This window comes from Myripristis murdjan, chromosome 7, assembly GCF_902150065.1.
Source record: "Myripristis murdjan chromosome 7, fMyrMur1.1, whole genome shotgun sequence".
NCBI lineage: Eukaryota > Metazoa > Chordata > Actinopteri > Holocentriformes > Holocentridae > Myripristis > Myripristis murdjan.
In genome coordinates, this window is record NC_043986.1 from 534,050 (window position 1) to 545,000 (window position 10,951).

The 10,951-nt window shown below is 44.3% G+C and overlaps 1 protein-coding gene across 1 annotated transcript in view; it reads left to right on the plus strand.

Moving 5' to 3' along the window:
- Window positions 1-754: 754 nt before the first annotated feature.
- LOC115362039 (membrane-associated guanylate kinase, WW and PDZ domain-containing protein 3-like) overlaps window positions 755-10,951 on the plus strand; it is a 42,422-nt gene continuing 32,225 nt past the window's right edge. The window contains 7 exon segments of the mRNA XM_030055805.1: window positions 755-799; window positions 1,329-1,566; window positions 1,944-2,060; window positions 6,021-6,140; window positions 7,700-7,873; window positions 8,913-9,099; window positions 10,624-10,694. Of these exon segments, the coding sequence (XP_029911665.1) occupies window positions 758-799; window positions 1,329-1,566; window positions 1,944-2,060; window positions 6,021-6,140; window positions 7,700-7,873; window positions 8,913-9,099; window positions 10,624-10,694 (949 nt within the window). The 5' untranslated portion in view covers window positions 755-757.

Sequence of the window (10,951 nt, forward strand, 5' to 3'; positions counted from 1 at the left end):
GCAGACCTGTCTGTGCTCCAGGTGAGCAGACAGCAGTGGTGGTTCAGATCAGAGCAGTGAGACGGAGCAGTGAGACGGGGCAGTGAGACAGAGCAGTGAGACAGAGCAGTGAGACAGGGCAGTGAGACGGGGCAGTGAGACGGGGCAGTGAGACAGAGCAGTGAGACAGGGCAGTGAGACTAGTTGCTGTAACTTGAGAGATTTAAAGCTTTAATGAAAGCAAAGTGTTTGTTGTTCTGCTCTGAGCAGCAGACGTCATGTTGACATGTTTATTTACTCTGAACATGTAAAACACATCAGAACACTCTGCCATCTGTGTGTGTGTTGTGTGTGTGTGTGTGTGTGTGTGTGTGTGTGTGTGTGTGTGTGTTGTGTGTGTGTGTGTGTGTGTGTGTGTGTGTGTGTGTGTGTAGGTTAGTTGCTGTGACTCAGTAAACGTCTCGTCTTCAGTGCGTCTCAGCTCAGCTAACCTGAACACACTGTTAGCTAGCTAGCTAGCCAGCAGGCTAACCATGCTACTGTTAACCTGAACACGCTGTTAGCTAGCTAACTAGCCAGCAGGCTAACCATGCTACTGTTAAATGCTAATGCTTCCTGCTAGTAGCTACATGAGCTGAGTGAGCCTGAACAGACTGAAATGTTAGCTCACCGGCGCTGAGGCGTTTAGCCGCCGTCCTCCAACATGGCCGCCTGACCAGCTGCTGTGTTTGTTGTGTTTAACTGGCTGTTGTTTACTTCCTGTTTCAGCTCGGCCACCATGTCTAAAGCCACGGTGAAGAAGCTGCACTGGCGCTCCAAGGTAACGTCACCTTCACCATCACCATCACCATCATCATCACCATCATCATCATCATCATCACCATCATCATACAGTTTGTGGAGGGGCCTGAAGGTGTCACCTGGTGACATCACTGATGATGCGTTCAGGCGCATCAGGACAGAAACACCGTGGAGATTAATCATCTGTTTTTCTTTTTATTGAAACGTCTTTTACAGATTATTGAGCGTTTTCATCGTACATGAAGGAAGGTGGCCCCGCCCCCTTTAAGTCTGACATCACTCTCTCTTATTTCTGTTTTTATTGTTGTCATATTTTTGTAGGATTAATGCACATATTTCGCCATAATGTACATCCTGTTTTGTTTTACAAATTTCTATATAAAATATTTTTATTTTATTTCTTATTTCATTTTCTAGTTCTTATACTTTAATCCTTCTCTTGAGAATCTGAGCCGCTGCAACTGACCCAGTTTCCCCCTCAGAGATCAACAAAATGGTTCTCATTCTGGTTCTGATTCTGGTTCTGATTCTGGTTCTGGTTGTGTCAGGTGCAGGAGAGCTTCGTGCCGTTGGGCGGCGGTTCGGGCGAGCTGGGTTTGGCCATCGGGGGCGGGGCCGACTACGGGGAGTTCCCATTCGTCACGGCAGCCCCCGGAGGCGGGGCCACAGTGGGTGATGTCATCCTAGAGATTGGGGGGACGCCCGTGTTAGGAATGACACTGGGTGATGTCAGAGGAGTCCTCAACTCCTGCCCTCATCCAATCAGAATCAAGACTGTCTCACCAGGTGAGTCGACAGGTGCCACGACACACACACACACACACACACACACACACACACACACACACACATTCCATAAGGGATTATTGAATTGGACTTCAGCCCAATAGAGCTAATAAAGTGTGTCAGTGGTGTCAGTTTGTCAAAATCAGCTGGTCCTCCTCTGTCAGTGTCAAAGGTTAAAGGTGCATTACGTAAAACTTCCAAATTTGGACAGAAGTGAGGAGGAGGAGGAGGAGGAGGAGGAGGAGGAGGAGGAGGAGGAGTCAGACTAAACGATCTGCTTCTCTTCTACATCGATTCTGTTCTGTTTTGTCAGTTGAGTCTAAACGGTCCTCACCTCACCCCCTCCCTCTCTCTCTCCCCCCCCCTCTCTCTCTCAGGCTCGTCTCTCTGTAAGGACCTCAGGTTGTATCTCAGTAAGTGTTTCACTCCGGGCTCCATGGACAGTCAGCTGCAGCAGCTCATCAGAGAGAACCTGTACCTGCGCGCCGTGCCCTGTACGCACACACACACACACACACACACACACACATGTGCACGCACACACACGCACACACACACACACACACACACACACACACACACACATGTGCACGCACACACACACACACACACACATACACACACGCACACACACGCACACACGCACACACACACGCACACACTAGAGTACATTATTTTTGGTTAGGAAATTGAACTTCCATTTATATTTTAATTAATATTTATAAGGCTAAATAATGATAATAAATAAATAAGGAACTTTGCATGGATGCTATTATTTTTAACCTATATTTAAGCACTATTACACGAGAGAGTGTGAAGTGACAATAATGACGGTCAAACACACCCTCGAGTGTAATAATGCGATTATACAACTATTACCAACAAAATAAAATGTATGATCAAAATGTACTCATACTGTGGGCATTTTGCTCTCAAAATATCAAAGTTTTTGCTAGTATTCTCTCCGTTTCAGTGGAAACACATGAGATCTGAGGGTAACTAGTCCTTATCAGCAGCCAACTTGGGCTTATCATGTTTTCTAGACATTGTGATTCCCCAAAACTGAATAAATCCCACACACAGCAACACAAAACTGCTCTGCTAGCTCAATCATGTTGTAACTAGAATATCCGCTGGAAAAAATCATTTTTTCATGGACTGATAGTTATACTTCTGCCGACTTCTCAGTCATTTTTAATCTAACAGTTGCCGTGACAACGACTCAGCAACACAGCTGATCTTTATCTACAACCAACTTATATGAACAGTTATATTTAAATACAGGCTACTGCTTTCCAGTGTCGGCGCCACAACAAACATCTGTCTTTTCATAAACTCACCAGCTTATTCCAGCTGGGGGTGTGTCACTCCAATTTAACGTCAGCTCCGATGAATGTGGCTAAGCAGCAAAAGTAAGGACAGTAAGCAGTCACATTAAGGCTGAACAGAGTTATAGAATCACCTTTTCAGGCTGTTATCAATTTACCTCTGAAATAAAGACCACAGTTTTCACAGATGTGTTGATTTATTAAATGTTCATTTCAATGTACAGATGCAAACAAATTGATAAATTAATTAAATCAATGGTCTAGGCAACTCATAAAGACTAAACAAATTAATAACAATTAATAGGCTAATTAATAACTGATAACATTAACACATTAATAACAAGAACAAAGTTATAGCCAACACATTGCAGTGGAAAATCCTACAGGTACTGTCCGTGGTGCTGAATCTGACTCAGCAGGTACTGTCCGTGGTGCTGAATCTGCTGAGGCATTTCATTCTCTTTATTATAGAAATTAAAGCTCCATAAAATTCACAGAGGATCTTGTTCAGCTCTTCTTTCCTTACAGGTGAGAAATCAGCTGTTTGCCCGGTGTTTGTCAGGTAGTCTTGTAGACATCTGACGGCCCAAGACGTTGACCGGCCTAAACTTAGGTCGCCAAATAAATCAAAATTGACAACCAAACGGTCCATTATGCAGGCGAACAAAGTTGACAGTGGCTTTTGATGCAGGTTTTGGTGAAACGTTTCAAACTACACAGACTCGATATAGGCAGAGTAATATTTTCAGTGATGAGGTATTTTTCATTTGAGCACAGCTAGCCGTGCTGTCATGCTCATTTGAGCACATTCTAAACGTCTGATTGACCAATCAGATTGCTCGGTGGATCTACCTGTTGTATAATTTTTAAAAATCTCAGGTACCCCCTGGAGTTCCTCCAAGTACCCCCAGGGGTACACGAACCCCCATTTGAGAAACTGTGGTTTAAGGGATTATGTTAGCATGCTAAATGTAAATGTGAGTTAATCAGATTATGTTCGACTGTGAGTTTACATGGATTATGTTAGACTGCTAAGTTAGAATGGGAGATTACCAGAGTTTTGTTAGCATGCTCAGTTGGAATGCCATTCGACTGAAGCATGTTCAGTTAGAATGGGAGTCAGTGAGGATAATGCTAGCATGCTAAGTTTTAATGTGAGTTTACATGGATTGTGTTGGCATGTGAACTTGGAATTGAAATATTTTGAATTGTTTCTTAGCGTGTTAAATTAGAGCAGGAGGTCCATTGGGGATTATGTTAGCGTGCTAAATTAGAATGGGAGTCAATTGGGTTAGGGCTAGTATATTAAATTACAGTGTGTGTTTATAGGACTTTTTGTTGACTTTTATTAAATTCTACTGAATTCTACTTTAACATGCTAAATTAGAATATGATTTTATAGTAACTGTATTAGCATGCTAAATTAGAATGGGAGTCAGTGGGGATTATGTTAGCGCGACAAAGCAGGAAATGCTGCTCTGAGGACTCCACTGTGTTGAGGTGAAATAGAACAGGACTCTGCTGGTTCTACTGAGACAGCTGAAAGCTCATGCAAGCACAGGTTGAGGTTCGCAGCGATTAACAGACGCATGGCACTCGCAACGGACGCATGGCGCTCGCTAACGGGGAAATGAAGTTAACGAGCCGCTTCAGTCAACACGTCTTTAATGGAAGAGACTCTGCAGGCTTCAGTCTGACCGGCAGCACTGAGAGCACAAAGGTCAGGGCAGGCAGCGCAGGGTGTGGAGCTGCTTATCTGGCACACACACACACACACACACACACACACACACACACAGTGAAGTATGTAAAGTATTTGTCCTTGAGTTCAGTTTCACACCTGAAACTGAAGTGGAAAAACCCCGGCGGTCTGCTCACTCCGTCATCCTCCACAACACGTCCTCATGTGTTCTCATGTGTTCTCATGTGTTCTCATGTGTTCTCATGTGTTCTCAGAGGTTCTCATGTGTTCTCAGAGGTTCTCATGTGTTCTCATGTGTTCTCAGAGGGTCTCATGTGTTCTCAGAGGTTCTCGTGTTGTTTACAAACAACAGACACACACACCAGAGCCACATTTCATTAGTTTGACTCCCACAGCCTCTCACCTGGTGGAAGAAAGAACCAAACAGACAGACAGACAGACAGATAGATAGATAGATAGATAGATAGATAGATAGATAGATGTAGTTCATTGATCCCAAACTGGTGAGTGTTCTGCTGCTTGTGTTCAGCAGCAGGTGGTCGTGACATGAGGAACAACAGCAGACACAAACACAAGTAACAAAATAAATAAAATGGATCAATACAAAGAACTTAAGAATAAAGAAAAAAAATCTATACATACCCTATAAGAGTATTAAAAATAATATATGCTAAAATATAGAGGAATATAGAATATCCTTTAACATTTGAACCTTTAGGTTTAAGGTTTAAATTAAAGGTAAAGTTAAAGTTAAATTTAAAGTCTCTGGTCCCAGTGCTGCTGCTGGACTTTTGGAAAACAACAACAACAACAACAACAACAACAACAGCAACAACCAGACCAACAGGAATTGGCTGCTGAAAAAAAAAAAAAAATTCATTGAAAAAAAGTATTTTATTATTTCATGGTTAGATTATTAAATATGGCTCAGTACTCAGGCCTAAATATAAAACAAATAGCCACAAATATAAATACTTAAAAATGTAGAAATATAAAATATGGCTCAGTGTTCAGGCCTGTGGCAGGACGGGACTTCCTGGTTGTGTGAACAGAGCTCTGGTCACTGGCCAGCAGGCAGGAGGGGGCGGGGCCTATTTGCATATTCATATAACTGTGCATTTTTAATGAGGGCAGGATTTAGATTTAAATTGAAGACACTGAGGGATGATTTTTCATGGGACAAACAGATTATCGCTGCGTTCGGCTGTCAGACGGACCCTCACGCTGCAGAACATCTGATGTTCTACATGTTCTCATGTTCTCCTGCACAGGAGCCGCTGACTGCAGATCCCTCTGATCATATTAAAACAAAGAGCAGGACTGCAGTGTTGTCGCTTTACAGTGATGTCATCATGAGGAGTGTGTGCCCCAGGACTGCGGTGTTGTCCCTTGTTGATGACATCATCACGGTGTGCTCCCTGCAGGTACGACCCGGCAGCCGCGGGACGGTGAGATCTCAGGTGTGGACTACAACTTCGTCTCCATCGAGGAGTTCTTCTCCCTGGAGGAGTCGGGAGCGCTGCTGGAGAGCGGCAAGTTCAAGGGTACGAACCAAACTCACCTCAGACACACACACGCACATACACACACACACACACACACACCTAACACTGTGCACTGCAAAAAAAAATTGTAATCCCACCTCACACTGTAAAACTCTGCTGTGTGTAAAAAGACACACCTGTTTACTCCTCGGGGTAATTTAAGCTACATTCACATTCTGTCTCAGTGGTTTCAAAGTGGGGTGCAGGGACCCCCTGAGGTCCTTGAGGGACTTCTGGGGGTCCTCAGAAAAATGAGGAAGAGTTTGAATGCTCGTGAAAAATGAATCTGAACACGTTCAAACAAAAGAAAACTGATCCAGCATCAGTGATCTGACCTGGAAACAGATCATTACAAAACTCTTTTGTTTGGGGCGGCAGGCAGTTTGTTCACTGAGCTTAGAGTGTAGCACACTGCCATCTACTGAGCACACACACACACACACACACACAGAGTCGTAAATATACACTGGAATATCAAAAATAACATCATTTAATAACAACATCCTTATTACTGAAATAATAATAATGAATAATAATGAACAGTGTGGTTATTATTTAAGTTTTTTATGTTGTGGAACACATTATTTTTTACAGTGTGAGGTAGTAACATTTATCACAGTGAATATTTTTTTTTAAATGTTTTTTATCATTTGGAGTAAATTAAATTATTTTACAGGTTGATGTATTTTTTAACAGTGCGAGGCAAAGCTGTATTTTTTTTTTTTTTTTTTTTTTTTTACAGTGGGATGCTTTTGTCAGCGCGGCATGAGCTGCTTTTATGGGCTCCATGTCATTTTTATGTGTATTCTTTACATTATATAATATTTTTTACAGTGTATTATTTTTACAGTAAGGTAAAGTATCTTTCAGTGTGAGTTTCTGCAGTGAGCTGGTGTTTTCACAGTAAAGTGTTTTTACTCTGTGGCTCCTGGATCGCTGTTTTCTGTTTTCAACGTCTTTTGGGAGGAAAGAGGATTTTCTCTCTCTAATCCCTCTCTCCTGTCTCTCCTGTGCTCGCACGCTCTCTCTCTCTCTCTCTCTCTCTCTCTCTCTCTCCTCCCCCTTTCTCTGTCACCTATTCACACACACACACACACACACACACACACACACACTGTTTCACAACTGTAGCAGCTCCTCTAATCTGAATGGAATTAATAAGACTAAAATAGAAACCGCATTCATACACACACCTCACAAAAACACTTTCTCTCCCACACACACACACACACAGACACACACACACACACACACAGACACACACACACACACACCTCTCACTTCACATGCACATCTCACCTCACACTCTCTGAACACACACACACACACACACACACACATATTGCCGTGTGTGTGTCCACACTGACACCGTGACCCTGCTTCTCTTCTCTCCTGTTTGCAGGAAAAACTGAATCCACCTGTTCTGTGTAGTTTCCCATTTTTCCCATGATGCTCTGGGTCTGGGCGCTCTCTGTTTCCAGTGAAACTCCACCAGTATCGTCCTTTCTCTCTATTGCCAGCCAAACCCGACACGCTTCTGTTTTGTCGTCCAATCACAGGGAACTACTACGGCACGCCCCGCCCCGTCCACATCGGGCCGGAGAGTCCACCAATCACGTACCAGGAGCACCGCAACCTGCTGAGGAACTTCAGGACCCGCAGCAAGTCTCTGAGCAACCTGGAGAAAGCTGTGGAGGAGGGGGAGAACAGCGAGGAGGACAGCGGCCTGTCAGGTACACACACGCACACACGCACGCACGCACGCACGCACACACGCACGCACGCACGCACGCACGCACAGGCAGATTCATGTGGACACCCTCCTGTCAATCAAACTAGAGCAGCAACGATTGGTTGATCAATCGATTCGTTGCTCTTTAAAGTCCCTCCAGTCGTTTATTAAGCCCTAAATATAATCTCTGATTATCAATATCACATATTGACATCAACATTTCTTTCCATGAAATCCAGTTCCATGAGTGGCATCATTCCGCGTGCCATACATGCACGGCCCGGGGAGGGGGGGGGGTGTTATGCACGAATGGCACGGTCATTCATATTGGTGATCAGTTAATCGTTTTGAGTGATTTTTGAGCAGAAAACTCCTCCTCACCTGGGAACACCTCCTGTGCCTCTGCTCTGTGAGAGGAAGCTCTGGGGGTTGTGGACAAAACAAAGACGTTTGGGCCGGAGAGAAACTCTGCAGCACTTTTCTGACATTTCATGGACCAAAATGCTAATCGATTAAAGGAGAAAATAATCAAAAGGTTCATCAATGATGAAAATGATCATCTGGAACACGTTTCTGTTTTAAATGATTTAACATGAGTCAGTTCAAATGAGCAGGGACTGACAGTGCCTCCACCTGCCTGAGCCTCGTGAGCCCAGTGTGTGTGTGTGTGTGTGTGTGTGTGTGTGTGTGTGTGTGAGATAAGCATAAGGACTGAGGAGTCGGTGGTTGATTGGGGATTTAGCAGGAAAAACTATTTTTAGAGACAGAATCATTTATGAAGCTGTTTACACCTGCAGTATCTCAGGGTGTGTATCTTTGTGTGTGTGTGTGTGTGTGTGTGTGTGTGTGTGTGTGTGTGTGTGTGTTGTGCAAAAGTGCAAGCATTAATGTGTGTTCACTCAGATTTACACTTTTTTTCGTCACTCAGTGTGTGAAGGTGTAACCCTCCCTCCCTCTCTCTCTCTCTCTCTCTCTGTCTCCCCCTCTCTCTCTCTCTCCCTCTCTCTCTCCCCCTCTCTCTCTCTCTCCCTCTCTCTCAGCGGGCTCAGTCGGAGCCCCGCCCCCTGCTCTGCCTCTCAGCCAATCATGGGAGTCGGCGCCAGGCAGTCGGGAGGTCATGGAGAATGGAGGAGGAGGAGGAGGAGGAAGAGGAGGAGGAAGAGGAGCTCCCCTGCCTGAGAACTGGGAGCTGGCGTACAGCGACTCTGGAGAGCCGTACTACATCGAGTGAGTTCAGGGAGCAGCCGCCGTCATGATAATGTGGCCCTGCAAACCCACAGGCCAAAGACTTACTACTCAGTAAATACTGGTGCACATACACATGCACATGTTTATACATGGATGTATGTATGTATGTATGCACTCTGTGTATGTATGTATGTGTGTATGTATGTATGTACTCTGTGTATGTATGTATGTGTGTATGTATGTATGCACTCTGTGTATGTAAAGACAGAGTGCATGTCAGTCTGGTGCAGCTGAGTGACGGCTGGTCACATGTTACACAGTCAACCTTCATATTGAAAGCACAGATTTTAATGTTGCACTGAAAGTTTGTTCACTCAGATGTTGTTGACTTGTTGTTGACTTGTTGACTTGTTGACTTGTTATTGTCTTGTTGACTTGTTGTTGACTTGTTGACTTGTTGACTTGTTGTTGACTTGTTGACTTGTTATTGTCTTGTTGACTTGTTGTTGACTTGTTGACTTGTTGTTGACTTGCTGACTTGTTATTGTCTTGGTGACTTGTTGTTGACTTGTTGACTTGTTGTTGACTTGTTGCTGACTTGTTGTTGACTTGTTGTTGTCTTGTTGACTTGTTGTTGACTTGTTGACTTGTTATTGTCTTGTTGACTTGTTGTTGACTTGTTGACTTGTTGTTGACTTGTTGACTTTTTGACTTGTTGTTGACTTGTTGTCTTGTTGTTGACTTGTTAACTTGTTGTTGACTTGTTGTTGACTTGTTGTTGTCTTGTTGTTGACTTGTTGACTTGTTGTTGACTTGTTGTTGTTTGTCCAAGCAGCTGAGCTCGCTGCCTCGGCTCGGTGGCAGTTTCCTCTGATTTCAGTTCAGGTTCAGCTGCAGATCTTCAGGACCTCCTGGGCTCCCCTCAGCGTTTACGGCGCTGCAGCCTCAGTTCAGCAGGGATTACGACGAGATTTTTTTCTTTTTTTTTTTGTGTGCCAACAATCTAAAGAAAAACACACAGAGTGCAGACTGCTCTCAGCCAGACTGAGTTTGTGCTGCTGAGCTGAGACTGAAACTCAGGCAGATGTTCTGGGGTTTGGGGCTCAGCCGTCTGAACTGCTGTCTTCTCAGCTGGTCTTGGTGTGTCCCGACTGTCTGCAGCAGAACACTCAGTATTAATTATTAAGGGCTGATACCAATATTGACTAATAGTAATTAGTAATTAGTAATTAGTAATTAGTATTTTCTGAATTCCCGCCGATGCAAACCTTGTTTTGGATTAATGAATACTTAATTAACACAATCATATTAGTTAAAAATACCCCCAAAAAGTTTTGGTTTGTAAGAGCTAGAGGGGTGAGGAGCGAGGCTGTCAAAGTGAGCGGCATCGTGACCTCGCAGAACGCAGACGTCACAGAACATACAACACAAGCTGCTGAGCTCTGCAGCTCGGCGGCTCGATGCTCTGCTGCTCCCACACGTTGATCCACACATGATGATGATGATGATGATAATGATAATTCTAATGATGGTGGTGATGATGAAGGTGTGTCTGTGTGTCAGTCATGTCTCCAAGACGACCAGCTGGCTGGATCCTCGAGCTCAGAGCAAAGAGACGACTTCCTGTACGGAGCGTAAGTCTGCTTCCACTTCCTGCGTCTCACTCTTTTCCTCTCTCTCTCTCTCTCTCTCTCTCTCTCCCTCAGTCTCTTCAGTTGTTCTCTCTCTCCATCATCCTGCTGTCATCATGTCACTCTGATGTTTGTGATTGAAACCAAGCAGCCAGTAGAGGGCAGCACAGACTCACTAACACACACGTGGTGTCATCCTGTGTTCTCTGTTCAGTTCTGCTGTAGTCAAACTGTGGTCTGGCGGCCCTCAGGGGCCCCTG